The sequence below is a fragment of the Neophocaena asiaeorientalis genome, unplaced genomic scaffold (assembly GCF_003031525.2).
Source record: "Neophocaena asiaeorientalis asiaeorientalis breed wild unplaced genomic scaffold, Neophocaena_asiaeorientalis_V1.1 scaffold72, whole genome shotgun sequence".
NCBI lineage: Eukaryota > Metazoa > Chordata > Mammalia > Artiodactyla > Phocoenidae > Neophocaena > Neophocaena asiaeorientalis.
Genome location: NW_020185336.1, coordinates 12,585,108 through 12,606,235, shown reverse-complemented (window position 1 = coordinate 12,606,235; position 21,128 = coordinate 12,585,108). Strand labels below are relative to the sequence as shown.

The window sequence follows — 21,128 nt, the reverse complement described above, 5'->3', positions numbered from 1 at the left end:
GATACAGCTATTTGGCCTTATTAGAAAGTTGTACCAATTTAACCTCACTAACAGTTTTCCTGTACACTGTTAAGTGTTATCTTGATTTTTGTCTACTTGATTTTTGCTTGTTTGTTCAATACTGAACTACAGCAACTTCCCTGCAGTGCTGTAGTAAGCCATATTTCAGAATGAAATAGAAAGAAAATCAATAATTCTGATCCTGTCTTTACTTAAAATTTTACTCTATTAATCAGGGGATTTTTGCATTGATTTTGATTTAAAATACTGCATTTTGATTACTAAGTTTTTGGCACCCCTTCAAATTTGTCTCTTACCCTATCACCAGCTCTGCTTCCTAAACCTGTGTGGATTAGTTTTGCAACAGTTTGAAAGCATGACCCCACAAAACTCAATCTCAAAAATTATCCATTATCTAAAGGCTTATGTTTTGATTCTCAAAAAACTTTTATTGAACACTTAATGGCCACTGACTAGATCAGCAATTTCTTATATTAATGAAGTCTGGTACTGATTTGCAGAAAACAAGTTATTAAACTTACTCAGCTACAGTTTCCTGCTTAGATGTTTCTTCTCCAGTATTACTAGACACTTCAACACTTTGATCCTGAACAGCAGGGGTACTAGTAAGTTGTGCTTGTTCTTCAGTCGAAATTGTTACTGTATTTTCATTATCTACAACAGTAGCAACAATCGAAGTAACCTCAGGCTCAGGAACAACTGGAACAGTTCCACCCACAGTACTAGAAGCAGAGGTGGAAGCACTTGCATTGGCTGCAGCAGCAGCTGCTGCTGCTGCAGCTGCTGCAGCAACAACAGCAGCTGCTGCTTCTGCAGCAGCCATGGTGCTCATTGTGGTTGGAATTTCTGTTGTAGGAACTGGGGCTGTAGACGTGGTGCACTCTTCTTGTTTACTATATATTTAAAAAAGAGAAAGCTAGTCAGTTCATTATGAATAATCACAAAGCCAAATAAAGTTAGTTTTAAATTATCATAAAATCAAATGAATAAGAGAAACTACTATAAGGGAAAAACGGCAGTGCTGCCAAACTATTAAGCCATTCAAAAAGATTAAAACCACAGTATGAAACTGAATTACTTTGATTTAATTCAGCAAACATTCATGATAATGTATGATAGGCACTCATGCAACAATCTGCATTTCCAAAAGTCCAATAACTGTTTTCATTTACAAAATGTCCTATCAGATTCTATTATGCCATAAAATTTGACCTATATCATTAATTTCATTTCACCCATTAAAAGGAAAACCTGAGTAAAGGAAGGGAGATAATACTGATACAATACTTCATCCGTTCCCAAATTAATTCAAATCAAATTTTGGACTTTTCTGTAACAGTTTTTGTTAAGGATGCTGTCCAAATTCTAATAACTGTCTAGGAAAGCATCAAGTGTGTATCTTCAGTAAACATCTCTTTCCCTACCCCAAATCCCCTGAAGACATCAAACTATCAGGCCTACCATGTTAAATACTATTTATACAGTTAAAACAAGGATGTTATAGGAGATACTAAATTTGTAAATATGTACTGATGTCCAAAACTGCTTACCTGCTTTCTTCAGCTTTGATCATTGCTATTAAAGAGAAAAAAAGAACAGTTACGTACTACATAGCTTTTAAATACAATCAATGAAAACAGACTTTAAAAGGAGATAAAAGTTCTATACAGTAAGATTTACCACCCTTAAAAAAAAAAAAATCACTACATTTATAGAGTAAAGGTTCTGTAAATTCCAGGGCAGCAATTAAAGAATAAAAACAAACTTTAAATAACAGCAAGTTTTAGGAAAGCTTCTTCCCACAATGCTACTTTCTCAAAGGCTGTTGGCTACTGCAAAAACTCCCTGAAAGTATCTGCATAATTCTGGAATAAAATAGTTACTTTCCCCAGGGATAAAACTACTTGTTTTTTTGTTTTTTTTAAAGATACTAAATTCAAAATGGGGTCGAATGTATGTTATGAAATTCCAGCACATATATACTAGCATTGACAGGTAGATAGATAGTTATGCACACCAACTATTTGTAATAGGGTTATATCAGAAATGAGCTTGACATTTCTTACATGAATGAACTCAGAATCTACCTATCTACAATATTATTATTAGCCAATGCTAGTATAGAAGTATAAATTGAGCTTTAAAGATCTGTACTCAGTATTTCACCTTTCATTCTAGTTAAAGTAAATTTTCCTTTACGGGTAACTAAGATATCTCATTTATTCAGCATTATTAGGGAATGAGGTGCTCCATGTAAATGATAATATAAGCTTAACTCTATGAAAATATTTTTAAAACTTATCCCCTTTTAAAGGAAATCTGCTTAGTATGGCTGACAAAACATACTAAAGGGGTTATCATTACGAATTAACAAATATTTCGGATAATGACCATCCAAGCTAATGAGATGACACAGGGAAAACGTAAATAGACGTAAGACCACAGTGCCTTTAAGAAATTTTTATTCTCACTTTCCTGTCAGAAGTTGTTATACGTTGCAGACTACTTTATTAGCCCCATTCTCCTATAATCTGTTGCTTCTAAGCCAATAGTTTATGACACCAGATTCTATTAGAAGAGTAAAAGAACTAAATTCTCAATTCCTACTCTGAATCTCTGCTATTTTAAGCCCTAGGTTTTATATTACGTAGTATTTCTAGATTCTCAGGGATATTCTGAATAGTTGAGGATGTTGGAAAATTCTCCTTTTGTAAGTGAGGCATAGTATTCTATTTACTTTAATTCTCCCATAATAAACATAAAGGCTATTCTGCAGTGTTGTGCTAAAATAAAATCAGCATTAAATGTAGAGTCTTACAATATATTAACAAAATTTTAAATGATAAGAGTTCAAGGTTCTCTGCTATCTGCTGAGTTAAGTCACATATTCCATGTGTGCACCAACACTCACAGCTGTCTTTAGAAATATCGTATATGATGTTTTTGTTCAATTTTCCGATAGTAAATGATGTTTTTTGTTTAAAAAAGAAAGTAAAAAGTACAATGTTAAAAGCTACAAGCTCATTTATAATATAACCCTTAAATGAAAGGAATTCTTTGAATTAGAGATTTCTCACTGCAGATTTATCCAATTATGGTTAGTGAACATTCGTGACATACTCTTAAAATGTTAAATAATGACAGAAAATGAATTATCAAAGCAGCTCACCATGCAGGTTTGATTTTGTAATAAGACTTCCAGCAACAATGGTATTCTGGTATCCTAGTTTCAGTGGAATCAAATCAAATAAAAATCTATTTAAAATCTATAGAACTGAGTTCTAGAGCAACAAGAAAATAAGAGCCCATAAAACTGTTAAACCATTTAAAACGTTCTAATCACTTAATTAAAAAATATAAGGCCTTTGTTTGAACAATCCTATTTATGAAGGACTGTTCCAATGTGAATGACATATATACATAAAAAAGTAACATTAAAAATTATCTTTCCCTGTTTTACCTTCAAGATCTTCAAGTTCTTTAGGTTTCGCCCAGCGGGATTCTTTCGTTTGAGAATTGTAATAGTAAGGCTTTCCAGAGTCAGATTTGTACTCCTTCCAAGGGCATTTAGATAAAAGTTGCTAAAGCAAAATAAAAACCTTCAGTTAACAGTAATATACTTAGCATCTTTCACCATTTACATCATTGTTTTTACTACATACTATCAATCCATACAATTCTAAAGCTTGCGAGATGGTGATAATATAAGCTACCAACTATAGGACACTTACTAACTAATGTTATTTGAATATATTATGTTTGTCTAAGGTAATGTACCTATTAAGGGGCAAAGACAAGATTCAAAACCAGGTCTATCTGAATTTCAAACCCTATGTGCTCTTGCCATTTACATCCCACCATAGGTAAAAATTACCATCCATATTTCACAAACAGGCTTCTCAAATACTAATACAAGTAGGAAAAACATAAAATTTGGGAGAAACCAAAGTCTGATCTGGTTATGCTTAGATTTCAGTTTCACAAACAATTTATTACAAACCTATGTGAACTACCTTATGTAAGGAAGCATTGTTATGTATGATATACTTAAAACCTAATATACAGAATCTTTTAGGGTGGAATGAGAATGTTACTGAAAACTCAAATTTAATCAGTGTCTTGGGCAAATATCTATGTCAGTATTGGGATAAATAAAAAATTTTATCATCTGCCAACTTCCCCTCCCAAGTACTGCTGTTCTATAATTAGTGTGGTGGCCTGGAAAATATTTTTACCTCCTCAAATTCTTAATTAAGAGGAGGAAAAAAAGAATATGCTGCCTACTAGGAAAAACCTTCAAGTATAGCTTTGAAATGCCAGATCAGCTCTTACTTAGGACTCCAGAATTCCTAATTAAACCACAGGTAATATTGCTTACTTAGTTTATTCCTTCAATCTTATTTGCATATCTGTATATTTTGAATGGTAAAATTTACAACATAAAATGAAATATATATACTTGGGGGGGGGGATATTTTCCAGAGACAATTTCCCATTCTAAAAGATGGAAGTATTTGTATTTGTAATTTAACTTCATCTCCATTATCCTAGCCCCACTGGAAAAATGTAAGAGCCCAGTAGACGATATCTGAAATCACTCAGGTTTGTTATAAAGAGGAAAACAAATAAAGGGCAAGCAGAGAGAGAGTACTTTTTTTCTTCCAATTTATTCTTTAAATACCTTTCTTAAATTGATACCACCTGACAAAGGTTCCTGAGCAGGGGCAAATATCAGTAAACAAAACTGGTCTGCCTATAGAAGGGAATGAATTTTATTTGTCTTTTTGCTGATTGGTGTGACTGTATAAACCCTTTTCTCCTCTGAATGCCTTTGTACCATCCTTTTCTGATATAAGCAATACTATTCTTTGGAAAGCCAAATACCCACCAAAATCCTAAAAAAAAAAAAGACCCAGTCTATTTAATCTCTAAATTCCAGTCCTCAAACTTTTACCTCAGCAGGAGTTTTAAGATCATCTGGTTTCTCCCAAGTAGACTGTTTGGTTTCAGTATTATAGTAGTAGGTCCTTCCATCAGGTGATTTATGTTCAGTCCACATTGATTTCTAAAGAAAAATAATTATAAAAAGATTTAAATTATTTAACAGTGCCACTGACAATAAGTATCAGTATCATTAGTTTCAAAGCAATATATGAAGAAATTAAAAGTATAAAATGGGCATACTTTTGACAGTTATTTAGAATAATTGATCAATGCAAGTAGGGAGGTAACTGAAAATAGAATATCTAACCCAAAGAATATTTACATCAAGTTGGACAAAGTTCTAAACTGACATGCCATAAAGATGCAGGCATCAAAATCAGAAAGGATGCCTTTGTATGACAATCAGAACTTAATAATCAACAAGATGAAATTTAACAGGGATAAATGTGAATACAAATGCCTCAACACAAGATGAGTTAGATAAAGTTTTACATGAAACTAGTTTGATACAGAATATAAATCCACTAATGGGGTCCAAAAGAACTACTAAGAAACTACTAAAAGTTGTTAGTAAGACCTCAAGTATCAACAGACATGATAGCTCAAATAAAGGTTGCTTAAGGGGCTTCCCTGGTGGTCCAGTGGTAAAGAATCCGCCTTCCAATGCAGGGGACACAGGTTCTATCTTTGGTCGGGGAACTAAGATCCCACATGCTGCAGGGCAACTAAGCCCGCAGGCCACAACTAAAGAGCCTACATGCTGCAAACTACAGAGCCCACATGCTCTGGAGCCCGCACGGCACAACTAGAGAGGCCTGCGCACTGGAACTAGAGAGAAGCCCGCGCCACAATGAAGACCTGACACAGTCAAAAAAATAAAGAAATTAAATAAATAAAAGGGTTGGTTAAGAGTTTTTATAAGGTCACCATACATATACATGTGCACAAACACAAAATAATAGTAATAATAAAAGGGGCTGGGAGGAACCTTTGAGAGATGATAGATGTCTATGGTCTTGGTGATAGTTTCATGGATGTGTATTTATTCCCCGAATCACCCAGTCATACACATTTAGTATGTACAGCTTTTCATGTCAATCATACCTTAATAAAGTGGTTTTTAAAAAGCAGTTTTACAAAGAATCATGAATGGATGAATTACTGGATGAGATCAAAGGTACTATAAGCCCAATTCTGGGCACCAGGTTTTTCAGACTAAAGTATGCTCAAAAAAGGGTTATAAAAATGATCTATACCAAATTTCTTCAAATCTGAAACAAAAGATTGTTGTACATTCCTCTAAGGAAGAAAAGGTAAAATCACTGTCAAACCATCACATTTTTTATCACTCAGATTTATGTTAAACGTTTTGAAAGGCCTTATTCTTACTTATTAGACTTAGGTTTTATCCCCTATCACTCCTGTGAATACATAAAAAGGAAAAAAGGCAAATAAAATAATTAATCTATTCCTTAAACTTTACACTCAGACCCCTTATTGTATCCAAGGTGCTAATGTCCATTATATTTCCACACAATACCATCCATCCCCTGTTGCGTACCAAGAATCCTACTAATAATGCAGCATTTCTTAAAAGCAAAACGAAACAAGCCATAAAATAACTGAAAACCACTGCTACTGGTTCTTAACTTTCTCCTTACCTATTTAAAACTGGCTTACCTTTCTTCCCTCCTTATCAACTTTACTGAGTAATGGAGCAGATCTACGTTTGATTTCTGCTTTGGGAATGTGGCTAAACACATGTGATTCATCGCTTTTCCTACTCTCTCACATAATCATTTTATTCCTAGCTGATAAGAGTGTTCTGCCATTATTTCTAGGATTTTCTTGCAAACCACGGACATTCAGTCTTCTGATGTTGGCACTTTTACTGTTCAGTCATGCACAACTAGGTGATAAGTGCTGCTTGGAGAACGAAGATCATAGGACATCATGGATGATAGAATGCATTCCAATTTCAGATGTGTTAAATGTTGAAATATGCTAATTGAAAACTATATAAGGAACATTTGCAAACTGGGGGGATGGAGAACAAGAAAAGACGACTTAAGGAGGACATAAATCAATGTAATTTTAACAAAAGTAGATGAGGTAAGATGATTATTTTCTGTAATTTCTGAGAAAAGAACTAGAGTTAAGTGAAGGAATTACAGACCACCATTAGAATTCACAGAAAAGAACTTGACCAAATTTGGGTTAATACAAAACGGCCCTTCCTATAGAGATTTGTTAAGTCCATTCTGTAAAGAGTCTGACACGACCACTTACAGAATCTTAGATTTCTGAATGATGTACCAGGATGATTAGATAATTCAAAGGTGTATTTAAGTTCCTTAACTTGTTCTAGTACCTCTGCAGAATATGACAACTATAATCTCTCTGGAGCAAACATTAAATAACTGCTGAAAAATATTTAGCTTGCTGTTATTCACCTATTTTAACATCCTATAATGAAAAAGTGGTGCAGTAAGAGACATATATGGAAGCTTCTTCAATTGTATGCATAATCCTTTATTTCATAAATTAAGTGATATTAAGAGAGATAAAGAGGTCTGTATTTCTTATTAAAAATGAACTCAGTACCAACTCAGGATTGCACTAAGAAGAAATCTATTAAATTCCAAAATTATATTTAAACTTCCCAAGTCACATTTGCTAAAGGCATCAAGGAAAGAGGAAGTTCACCAGAAATAAACATATGAGATAATGGAATGAAAAAGAAAGGGACTATGTACACTTGACCAAACACGAGAAGTATACAAACTAGTAAAAACAAATAGTAAGCAATTTAGTATTCACTATCTATTACTTTATTTGAATTTTACAACTGTACTACAAAGCAGGTAAGACCATTATCCACATTTTACAAATCAAAAAATCAAGGCTTAGGAGGGTTAACAACTTGCTCATAATGATTCAGGAAATAAATGATAAAACTAGAACAGTTCAGTAATTTCTGCCTTAAAAAAAACACATTTTACCCACACTGAAATACTGTTTCAAGCTTGTATTCAGGGACAGTCTAATTATCAATAAGAACAGATGAATTCTGGCCGACTACTAAGTATTAAGCCCTGTACTAATTGCTTTGCATCAATTATCAGTTAATTCTTTTAATAACCCTATGAGACAGGTACCATTTATTATCCCTACTTTATAGAAGAGAAAATGGAGCACAAGAAAGTAAAGTAATATGACCATGGTAACACAGCTAGCTTAAGTTCATTACAACATTGTCCTAGCCCAAACTAAGGTCCTACTATGGATCAAGGCTCCAACTGTTTGCATCAACAGAAATGAAATCATTTCAGACAGGAATATAAATTCTGTACAAATGTCTTAAGCAATAATCAAATTCACTTATAAAAGTCAAGTTTGGAGTGGAAAAAGTAATTTATCTGATAAATTTTTCGCTCTTTTTCCTTAGAAATATCTGATCTGCAACTTAAAGTAAAATTATAAAATGTCTTGCTTCTGGCCAAAACTAATAATTAATATTTTAAAAGAAAAATTTAAAAACAAATGTATCTGAATGTTGAGTGTAAGATGAAGAGTGGCATAAAGAATATATCAACAACTAACAACTGGAGAGTTATCTTCATAGTATAAAATATGACCTATGCAAGTAGTTATTAAGTACTGATAGTCATATTAGCATAGTCTATTAATAAGACTCATTTTCCTACAAAATTACTATTTTTTTTTTAAACATAAGACCTCTCTAGAGCAATAAGCAAATGCTACCTATCAAAGACTTAGACTGCCTTTGCAAAACTGGGAAAAACCTAACAAAGACCTAAATGTATATTCTAAATGAGCTAAAGCCAGGACACTACTTTTAACCTTAAGGTTAGTTTCTTTGGGGCACTGCAGGAGTTATTAAGATATTCATTGCTTTGGAGCCTTAGTATTACTCTGCACTTTCATCACAGATGACACCATTCCCAAAACTATTTTCTTACTGACACACTTATTGTAATAATAAAAAACTGATGACACAAATGGCAGTCCTGGACAATCAACGGAAAGTAAACATTTTTACAAACGATAAACTGGGAGTATATATTTACAAAACAAGGGATTAAAAAATCATTGCCCTTAACATACACAACTCTGTTACCATCAATAAGAAAAGACATTCTAATGGAAATATAAACATGGCCACTAACAGAACTCAACACAGATAACATAATTGGATGTTCAACTTCATTAGTATATGAAGAAAGTGCACATTAAAATGAAACATTCTGCTCATCAGATGAATGACAAAGAGCAGCTGTACGCAATGTTAAAAGGGTGTGAAGAAAAGGGTACTCTCATGCTACTGTTGGGAACAGAATTAGTATTATTTCTCTGAAGGTCAATTTAGTAGTTCTTATCAAATCAAAAACGCAAACATAATCTCTTGATCCTGAAGTTTCACTCTACAAAATCCCATTTGTATAGCTGCAAAGACTGTACAAGGATAGTCTCTTCCAGATTACTAACAGTGGTGACAAGATAGAGATAAATCAATAACCCCCCCCAATGACAGTTCAATTACGGTCCATTCATACTACAAACTCTTATACAGGTCTTTTTTTTTTTTTTGCGGTACACGGGCCTCTCCCTGTTGTGGCCTCTCCCGTTGTGGAGCACAGGCTCTGGACACGCAGGCTCAATGGCCATGGCTCACGGGCCCAGCCGCGGAGCGGCATGTGGGATCTTCCCGGACTGGGGCACGAACCCATGTCCCCTGCATCGGCAGGCGGACTCTCAACCACTGCGCCACCAGGGAAGCCCAGGTCTATTTTTAATATAATGAAAAATGTCTAAGATGCAGCACTAAATAAAAAAAGCAAAACACTAACAAATGATGTAGCAGCACAATAGATACTGAAAATATCTGAAAGGCAAAAACAAAACAAAACAAACCCCCAAAACAAAAACCTGGGGTATAAGGAAAACAAATGCACATGTATAATTATCAAGAGAGCAATTATCAAGAGAGCTAATATACTTTTCAGATTCAAAAAAGCTAGTCAACCATTGGGTTGTGAATTAATTCAGTACATTCAAACTCAAAATGTAAACATTTATACAATGTATAAGCTCAACTGAACAAAACTGAAAGAGAAAAAAATGACTAAATCCAAAGACTAAGATAGAAAAAATCCCCTCACTACTCTACTCTAAGTAAGGAAAATAACCACAGACATAGAACAGATTCACAACCAATTTCAAAATTTCGAGGAAATGATTTCCTCCCAAACCACTTCACCAAAATTCACCCAGAAGAAACACGTCACACTTGAATATTCCAATTACCATAGACGCAATTGAAAGATACCAAACCAGATGATTTTACAGAACCTTATGCAACCTTTAAATAACAGAGGATTACAATATTATTTCAGATCATAGAAAGAGATGAAAAGCTCTTTATCAGTTACAAAACTCAACAGAAAAGGTATCAAAAAAAGAAAAGCAGCCAATGTTACTTATAAATATAAATGAAAGAATTTAAATAAAAGCCAAGAGAATCCTCAGTATATACACTCTGACAAAGTAGGATTTATTGTAGAAGGGCAAGGGTAGTTCAATATTGGGATATCTATAAAAGAAAGTATATCTATTAACAAATTGAAAAAAGAAAACACACATGATCACACTAATAGACTTGGTACGATCAAATTACATCCTGAATATCATGACAATTCATAAGTCTTCAAAAAATAAAAACAAAAAAATCCTCAAATAATACAATAATAAAGAGAAAAACATTTAAATGATAGCTTATCAAAGGCCAATAAAAATTATCCTAAAGCCACTTCCATTAAAATCATGACCAAAACATAAGTCTGCAATCACTATAATTTGACAAATACACTATGGCAATAAAATTAATGACTGGTATTAAGATTGGGAAAGAGATAAATTCTCCTGCCTTTACTGCTAAAGACTCAAATAAAAAAAACAAACAAACTAATTATCCAGTGCCTCTGGTAATCTACCTGGCTATAAGATAAACATACAAAAATTTTTGAATGACAATAACTAGCTTGTAATAAAAATGGGAAAAATATTCTGTTTACAATATAACAAGTTTTTATAAGGTAAAAAGAAATAAAAATAACTATCATAACTGTCTGTCCCACCTAAATAGAAAGAGGGACTTGTATATTGATAAAGAGTTAACAGATAAAGAACATATCCTCAACATATATGCATTTATTTGCAACTGAGCCTTGAAATACAGAGCAAAAACAGAAAAATATGGGAGAAAAAGATGACTCATCCCTTCAAGTTAAAGATTTTAATATACCCCTCTCCTTAGATGAAAGATATGTCAAGATAGAGAAAAACAAAATAACTTTAAATTATTAGCACAAAAAACTCCTAAAATTGGTGTTGACATAGAACATAAAGGAAGCTTTAATAAACTGCAAAGAATCAACATCTTATAGACTGTGCTTTCTGATCATAATGCAAAAAGGTATACCTTATAAAAAATAAGTCTCTCAAAGGCATGATCAATGAAAGAAACAATTGATAGGATGGACTTAAGTAAAATTAAAAACCTCTGCTGTGCCAAATGCAGTTAAAAGAATGCAAAAAGCCACAAACAGAAATTATTTGCAAAAGACACATCTGTTAAAGTACTGTTAACCAAAATATATAAAAACTCTTTAAACTTATCATTAAGAAAAATGAGTAGGGACTTCCCTGGTGGTGCAGTGGATAAGGGTCTGCCTGCCAATGCAGGGGACTCGGGTTCAATCCCTGGTCTGGGAGGATCCCACATGCCAGAGAGCAACTAGGCCCATGCACCACAACTGCTGAGCCTGCGCTCTAGACTCCGTGAGCCACAACTACTGAAGCCTGCGGCCTTGAGGTGGTGCTCCGCAACAGGAGAAGCCACTGCAAGGAGAGGTCCGCACAATGCAATGAAGAGTAGCCCCCGCTCAACACAACTAGAGAAAGCCTGCGTGCAGCAACGAATACCCAACGCTGCCAAAAATAAATAAAATTAAATCTGTAAAAAGAGTAAAAAATCTGGGCACCTCAACAAAAAAAGACATAGATACAAGTAAGCATATGAAAAGATGCTCAACATCATACACTACTACAGAGTTGCAAATTAAAATGAGATGCACCACACACCTATTTAAACGCCAAAAAAATCTAGAACACCAACAATACCAAATGTTAGTGAGGATGTGAAGCGACAGGAACTCTCATTCATTGCTGGTGGGAAGTCAAAATGGTACAGCCACTTTGGAAGACAGTTTGGTAGTTTCTTACAAAAGTATATATACTATTACTATATGATCAAGCAATCGTGCTCCTTTATGTTTACCCAAATGTGTTGAAAACTTAAGTCCACACAAAAACCTGTACATTTTAGCAGCTTTAGTCATAATTGCTAAAAACTAGAAGCAACCAAAATGTCTTTTAGTAGCTGAATGGATAAACAAACTGTGGCATGTCCAGACAACAAAATATTATTCACCTCTATTATAATTATTTTGTTATTCAGTGCTAAAAAGAAATGAGCTATCAAAGAAAAGAAATGGAGGAAAATTAAGTGAATGAAGCCAATCTGAAAGGGTCACATACTGTATGATTCCAACTATATGACATCAGGAAAAGGTAAAACTATGGAGACAGTAAAAAGACCAGTGGCTGCAGGGGTTGTGGGGGGAGATGGGGAGAGGGATGAAGAGACAGAGCACAGAGGACTTTTAGTGCAGCGAAACTATTCTGTATGACACTATCATGAGGGATACACGTCACCAAACATTTGTCAAACTCATAGAATGCATAACACCAAGAGTGAAACTTAATGCAAACTGGACTTTGGGTGATAATGATGTGTCAATGTATGTTCATCAACTGTAGTAAACATACCACTCTGGGGAGAGATGTTGATAGAAGGGAAGGCTGTATGTATGAGGGATAGGGGGTATTTGGGAACTCTCTACTTTGCACTCAATCTAAAATTTCTCTAGGAAAAAAAAAAGTCAATTTGGAAAAAAAAAAATCTGACATCTGGAAACCAAAAAAACCAACCACTTAATACCTAATAAAAAAAGAAATCAAATGAGGAAAAAAGAAAAGATATTGAGAGCCGAATAACAACAAAAATTCTTTATGTCAAAACTTAAGGGACTTCCCTGGAGGTGCCATGGTTAAGAATCTGCCTGCCAGGACTTCCCTGGTGGAGCAGTGGTTAAGAATCCGCCTAGCAAAGCAGGGGACACAGGTTCAATCCCTGGTCTGAGAAGATCTCACATGCCACGGAGCAACTAAGCCCATGCGCCACAACTACTAAGCCTGCGTGCCACAACTACTGAAGCCCGTGCGCCTAGAGCCTGTGCTCCTCAGCAAGATAAGCCACTGCAATGAGAAGCCCACGCACCGCAACGCAGAGGAGCCCCCGCTCGCTGCAACTAGAGAAAGCCTGCACACAGTAGCAAAGACCCAACAGAGCCATACATACATACATACATAAATAAGTTTATTTAAAAAAAACAAAAAAAAAAAAAACGTAAGCAGCACAGTTAAGGATGTCTGAAAACCAGTGAGCTAAGGACTCAAATTAAAATTAAAAGGACTCAAGATGCTAGAAAAAGACCAAGAGAGTAAGTAATCAAGAAGGAAGTAAAGATGACAACAGAAATTGAATAGTTACCCTCTCCCCTCTTCAAAAAAACCCCAAAAACGGACAATGATAGCAATTATGATTTCTAACTCTATGCTAAACAATTATTAAACCTCAATAACATAGATAAAAATCTGGAAAAAACATGAAATTATTAGAAGCAATTGAAAACTGGAATAGCCCAATAACCACTAAGGAAATTGAAATGGTAATGCAAAACCATTATCCTCAAAATCTATTGGAGCCAAACTAAACTTTAAAAGCTTTTGCACAGCAAAGGAAACCATTCACAAATCAAAAAGACAATCTACTGAATAGAAGAAAATATTTGCAAATGATATGACCAATGAGGGGTTAATATCCAAAATATAAACAGCTCATACAACTCAACATCAAAAACAAAAAAATGAACAAAAAAACAAAACAACAACAGAAAACAACCCAATAAAAATTGGGCAGAAGACTCGAATAGACATTTTTCCAAAGAGGAAATGCAGATGGCCAACAGGCACATGAAAAGAGATGTTCAACATCAGTAATCAATCATCAGGGAAATGCAAATCAAAATCATAATGAGATATCATCTCACACATGTCAGATGGCTATCATCAAAAAGAATGCAAATAACAAATGTTGGCAAGAACGTGGAGAAAAGGGAACTCTAGTAAATGCTGGTGGGCATGTAAACTGGTACAGCCACTGTGGAAACTAGTATGGAGGTTTCTCAAAAAACTAAAAACAGAACTACCATATGACACAGCAATTCCACTCCTGGGTATATATTCAAAGAAAATAAAAACACTAGTTTGAAAAAATACATGCACCCCTACGTTCACAGCAGCATTATTAACAATTGCCAAGATAAGAAAGGAACCTAAATGTCTATCAACAAATGAATGGATAACGAAGGTGTGATACACACACACACAATGGAATACTACTCAGCCATAAAAAAGAATGAAATTTTGCCATTTGCAGCAACATGGATGGACTTTAAGGGCATTATGCTAAGTGAAATATGTCACACAGAGAAAGACAAATACTGTATGATATCACTTACATGTGGAATCTAAAAAATACAACTAGTGAAGATAACAAAGAAGAAGCAGACTCACAGATACAGAGAACAAAGTGGTGGTTACCAGTGGGGAGAGGGAAGGGGTGAGGGTCAATACAGGTGTAGGGGATTAAGCGGTACAAAGTGTTTTGTATAAAATAAACTACAAAGATATATTGTACAACATGGGGAATACAGCCAATATTTTACAATAACTAAATGGAGTATAAATTTTAAAAACTGTAAATCACTATATTGCACACCTGTAACATATATTATTATACAGAAACTATACTTTAATTTTAAAAAAAGTGTTAGGTCCAGTCAGTTTTTAGTTGTGTTCTATCAAGCATTAAGAAATGTTACTTATTAAGTTGTTCTAAGGACCAGAAAAGAGAGATTATTCTCCAGAAACAAGCAACCTAAAAAAGATACTAGCAAACTAAATTCAGAAGAAATTAAACACACGTGTATGCACATATACATACCACTAAATACACATAATGAATAACTAGGGTTCATGTTCGTGATGTAAAGATGGCAATGTCAGAAAACTTATCCATGTACTTTCACATTAACAGAGTAGAAAGAAATATCATATGATCATCTTAGTTGACGTGGAAAAAACACTGAAGAATTTAAAAAATAAGTACATATTGAACACTATCAGCAAACCAGGAATAGAAGAAAGCTTCAACTTAACATAGACTGCATACCAAAAAACTATAGTAAACATCATATTTAATGGAGAAATTTTAAACTTATTCCCTTTAGGAGAGGAAAGAAGACAAGATGCCAGTTTATCACTGCTACCACTCACCATAGCACTATAAGTTCTGCCTGAAACAATAATAGTAGACACAAATATGAGGACCAGAAGAGAAGGAGCCAAAACTGTCATTTGAGGGTAGTAGTATTACACAGAAAACTCACTAAGCAACAAGAGTTCAGCAAGCCTGCTGGATAAGCACATAGAAAAATGATAACATAAAGCACAACAAATTCAAAATGGCTCCAAATCTTATACAGTATCTGTAATCTAACAGAATGAAGAATGCACAGTATTTAATGGAGAATATTTAAAACTCTATCATAAAACAGACTTAAAAGAAGACTGAACTACAGCAGCTGGCCCTCCATATCAATGAATTCAACCAACCATAGATTGAAAATATTTTAAAAATTCCAGAAATCTCCAAAAAGCAAAACTTGAACTTATTGTAATCTGGCAACTTTACACATTTACATGGTATTATTGCACTTAGCTTTATTGTGTTTCGCAGATTATTGCCTTTTTAAAAAATTGAATGTTTGTGGAAACACTCTGTGAAGCAAGTCTATTAGCACCACTTTTCCAACAGCATTTGCTCACTTTGTGTCTCTGTGCTACATTTTGGTTACTGTTACAATATTTCAAACGTTTCATTATCATATTTGTAATAGTGATCTGTGATCAGTAATCTTTAGATTATGACTTGCTAAAGGCTCAGATGATTGGTTAGCATTTTCTCACAATAAAGTATTTTTAAATTAAGGTATATACATTGCTTTTTTAGACATAATGCTATTGCACACTTAATAGCCTACAGTGTAGTGTAAACATAACTTTAATATGCACTGGGAAACCAAAAAATTCGTGACTGACATTCACTTTATTGCAGTGGTCTGGAACTGAACCAATAACTGAGGTAGGCCTGTAGTGAGCACCTCAACCTGCACAGCACTGGCACCAGGTGCTATGCAGAAAAAGCTATTTCTGTTTAGAAAGCCTGTCAGAATGACTGACTAGAGAGATCCAAACAGTCAATTTCTTCTAATAAATGTCAAGGCCACTAATACCTGAATTTTTGACTCCAGAAGGCAAAAAGAATGGCGAGGACAGCAGAGGAAACCTAGGGAAGTGGCTCTCTTGGATCTGCTTGACCACAGATTAAATACACAGGAATTTCTCTTGCCAGGTACATATTCATAGCCTGAATTACATAGAATGTTCATTAGAGTTCTGGTTAGAACCATGTTTTGCTATCCTTAAACCACCACTCATTGTAAGGGAGTCTAAAAGGACGTTATAGTAATTCTGAACTAGTTCCTCATGTTTAGGAATAGAAAGCAAGTGGGACTACATCAAACTGAAAAGCTTCCACACAGTAAACAGAGTGAAAATATAACCTCTGGAATGGAAGAAAATATTTGCAAACCATAATAAGGGGTTAATATCCACAATATATAAGAAACTCCTACAAATCAACAGCAAAATACCACAAATAATCCAATTAAAGAATGGGCAAAAAAGACATACAAATGGCCAACAGGTATATAAAAAGATACTCAACATCACTAAGCATCAGAGAAACGTAAATCAAAACCATAATGAGATTTCACCTCACACTCGTCAGGATGGCCATTATCAAAAAACCAAGAAATAACCAATGTTGGCAAGGATGTGTAGAACCTGGAACCCTCCTACACTGTTGGTGGGAATGTAAATTGTATAGCCACTATGGAACAGTATGGAAGTTCCTATAAAAAGTTCATTGAAGCATCTTTTTTTTTTTGCGGTATGTGGGCCTCTCACTGTTGTGGCCTCTCCCATTGCGGAGCACAGGCTCCGGGCGCGCAGGCTCAACGGCCATGGCTCAGGGGCCTAGCCGCTCCGCGGCATGTGGGATCTTCCCAGACCAGGGCACGAACCCGTGTCCCCTGCTTCGGCAGGCAGACTCTCAACCACTGTGCCACCAGGGAAGCCCTGAAGCATCATTTTTAATAGCTAAGATATGGAAATAACCTAAGTGTACATGGATGAATGGATAAAGATATATATAAAATGCACATACACACAAGGAAAACTATTCAGCCATAAAAAAAAGAATGAATGAAATCTTGCCATTTACAACAGCATGGATGGACCTTGAAGGCATTATACTAAGTGAAATAAGCCATAGAGAGAAAGACAAGTATTGTATGATCTCACATGCAGATTCTGAAAAACGAAACAAAAAACCCAAGTTCATAGACACAGAGAACAGACTGATGATTGCCATAGGGGAGGATGGTTTGGGGGTGTGGGAGAAATGGGTGAAGAGGGTCAAAATCTACAAACTTTTAGCTATAAAATAAGTAGGTCATGAGGGATAAAATGTACAGCATGGTGACTATAGTTAGTAATACTGTATTACATCTTTGAAGAGTAAAGTCCTCCTCACACACACACACACACACAATTTTGTTACTATGTGTGGTGATGGGTTAACTACTTATTTTTGGTAAGCATTTTGTAATGTATACAAATATTGAACCGCTGCATTATATACCTGATACTAATACTGTATGTCAATTATAAAATAAGGATGAAGATCAAGAAAAAACACACAAAAAAGCTACACAAAAAAATTTCATAAGCTTTTCCCAATATATGTGTCTTAGGACATATATCCAAGTAAGCACCTACTGGGGAGGGTGGACTGGAGTAAAGGGAAAAAGAATAAAGGGAAGAATAAAGGGAAAAAATATGAGGGAACCGCCATGGATCAACAATAATGACCATAGCCTGAAAAGCACAAGTAACTGAAATTTGTGTACCTGAAATCAAAAAAGAATAAAACAACAGCAAGTTTTCAATTAAATACACAATATTTTTGGATGGGAAAGTCTAATTGAAAAGTATGAATATGTCAGTTCTCTTAAAATGGAAAGAATTAAATTAATCCCAGATAAAAACACAATTTTTGCCTTTTGAGCATGTCTCTGTGTGTGTATTTAAAGACTGCTTTTCGTGGGGGACAGGGAAATTCATATGCTAATATCTGAAAACAGCAAAGGACATAATGAAAAGAGAAACCATAAAAGACTTGCCTTATTAAATATTAAATCTACTCTAATCAGAAAATGGTGTAATATTGAATTAGAATGGAAAAGAAAACCCAGAAATGGATGTAAGAATATGTGAGAATTTAATAGATGACAAAAAAGATGTTTCAATTAAGTGAGAAAAAAACATAGTTTGACAGACAACTGACACAACCAAAATATTAATCATGGTGGTTCCCTCATGGTAGAAAAACTTAGGGTAATTTACTTTCTTCTTTTTAACTTAAGTCTGCTTCATTTTCCTCCCAGTGAGCCCATATTATTTAAGTAAGCAGGAAAAACATGAAGCTATTATTAGTCAAAAACAAAAAAAGACACTTACAATGGAAGAATACCAAATGGATATTTTATAACTATTCAATTTTAAAGCAAAAGATAAAAGTTTGAAATATTTAAATACAGGTCACAATTAAAAGTCTTTCACCCCAAATTTAAAATACTAACATACTTAAAATTCATTCACAGATTTCTGCATTTTCTCAACCATATGAGAAAAACAGCTACCTCTCAGGACTACTGTTTAGATGAAATTAGATTACACACATAAACTCTTCACCGAGCTTTAAGGAATTAAAAAAAAAAACCTTGGTGATTCCCATATCTCTGATTAAGTCCCACAAAAATCAGATTTTAAAATAGATTATTCAAACAAATTTTCAACCATTGGCACAGAAAATAAAGGAAAAGGGATCAACTTAGTAGATAATCTTCAAAACAGAAATAAGCATCAACGTAGTAGGCTAAAGAAGTATAATGAAATAAATATATTCCAAAGGTACTTACTGCACCGGATGTTGTACCTAAAAAAAAATTTTTTGGAACAATATTACAATGTGATAAATCATGCTCTCCTTAGGTTAACAGTGTTAAAATATTTATTCATACTATTTTTTCCTCCTCATCCCATCAGACTAAATATCCTAAGACTGTCCCATATCACCTATGTACGCTCTCTTTCCCACAAGAAAAACATCGATAGTGCAAAGCACTTTCAGAATTAAGTTGGCACTTTGAACTTTCAATGGGCAAACTCACTTGGGAGCTGTTTGAGCAGTATTCACACCCTTGCCTTTTGTTTCTCCTTTTCTTGCTAAATAGGTGTTTATCTTAACTAATTCCTGTTTCTCTGCTATACTGCTGAAGTACAGTAATGTGTCAGAACTCTGATTCTATGCTTTAGATTTCTGACAAGTTTAATTATCTAGGTTCCAAACACATGCTGTACAATACAGAATCCTTTAGCCACCACGTATGCCTGTTTAACATTTAAATTAATTAAGATTAAATAAAATTTTAAAATTCAGTTCCTCCTTTGCACTAGCCACATTTCAAGTACTCAATAATTACATGTGGCTGTGTTTACTGTATACAACACTACAGATTACAGAACATTTCTACACTTACAGAAAGTTCTATTAGATGGTACTGTCCTGAACTACTATCAAAGCCATCTTAAGACAAAAGGGGAAATCCCTATTAGTCACAAAGTTCATATGAATAATCTTTAATTTAGGAAACTAGTAGCTTAAAACTATATGTAAAAAAAACAAGAGACTGTAAAAAGGAAACAACTAAGTACATATATACTGAGAGCAATAAAAAAAAAAGCTAGTATGGACCATCAATAATAGAGTCAAAGCATTTAAAAGTAACTAAAAAAAAAACTTTAAGGTAATTTTCCAGGATTATTTAGGGTAATAGTAACCACCTCTAGATATCTAAATAAGCTAAAATACTATTCTAAGGTATTGATATATCAGGGGTATTGATATATCAGAACATCATTACAGCTTAAATAATGAAATCTGTGAAACATCTTAAAAAGATCAGTTATGGCCCATATAAACCTCCAGGAAAGCACGTAGTGCATTTTAAACATATTTCGACCCATAATGTTCAAAAAAAAAAGTTTTGGCATAATCATGGGACAAAGTTCACCATCTGGAATATTAAATTACATGGAACATTACTTACTCATGTATAACTGAAGCGTTATTATATGTTAAAGTCACACTAATCATAATAAACACTTATTGGTAACCAGCTGAAAAAAATATATTATCACAGGGCTTACAAACTGCAATGACTATAAGGACCAAGCAGGTATCAGAAAAATGACTGAAGTAGTCCAGAAGTCTGAGAGCACATGCTCGATATCTGAAGTATGGAGTTGCTACCCATTCCACAATGTTTGCTGACTGCAAATATGGACTCAATCAGAATTTTCCATTCAAATATTCTCTGAGTATCTACTGTGTTGAGAAAGACCACTGTAAATAATAAAAGTTCAGATCATCCAACTTTTCAAGATAAATTAAATTTTTGTATGGAATGATAAATTCAATCTTTATGTAAGCCTGCAGACTTTAAATGTCAGCAACTAATTATAAAATTTAAAAACATCCCGTGGGCCAAAGTATATCTGAAGACCAAATCTGGTCTCAGAACTCCAATATCTAAAATTGTGATAATTTCTTATGGATTTCCATTTTCCATTGCTTAAAAAAAAAAAAGAATCAGGAGCTGATTATAGTGCCCAAGAGACACTGTTTTATTCCTCACTGTAACACGGTT

General features: G+C 34.2%; 1 protein-coding gene across 4 annotated transcripts in view; it reads right to left on the bottom strand.

Annotated features, from left to right (window-relative positions):
- Positions 1-21,128, bottom strand: part of PRPF40A (pre-mRNA processing factor 40A) — a 53,299-nt gene that overhangs the window by 16,648 nt on the left and 15,523 nt on the right. For 3 of the 4 annotated variants that reach the window (XM_024735963.1, XM_024735961.1, XM_024735960.1), the window contains exons 5-10: positions 19,338-19,354; positions 4,976-5,086; positions 3,482-3,602; positions 3,191-3,244; positions 1,572-1,596; positions 543-914 (exon numbers count right to left, since the gene is read on the bottom strand). In XM_024735963.1, the coding sequence (XP_024591731.1) occupies positions 543-914; positions 1,572-1,596; positions 3,191-3,244; positions 3,482-3,602; positions 4,976-5,086; positions 19,338-19,354 (700 nt within the window). The remainder of the gene's footprint in view (positions 1-542; positions 915-1,571; positions 1,597-3,190; positions 3,245-3,481; positions 3,603-4,975; positions 5,087-19,337; positions 19,355-21,128) is intronic. The other variant, XM_024735962.1, reaches the window with a different exon arrangement.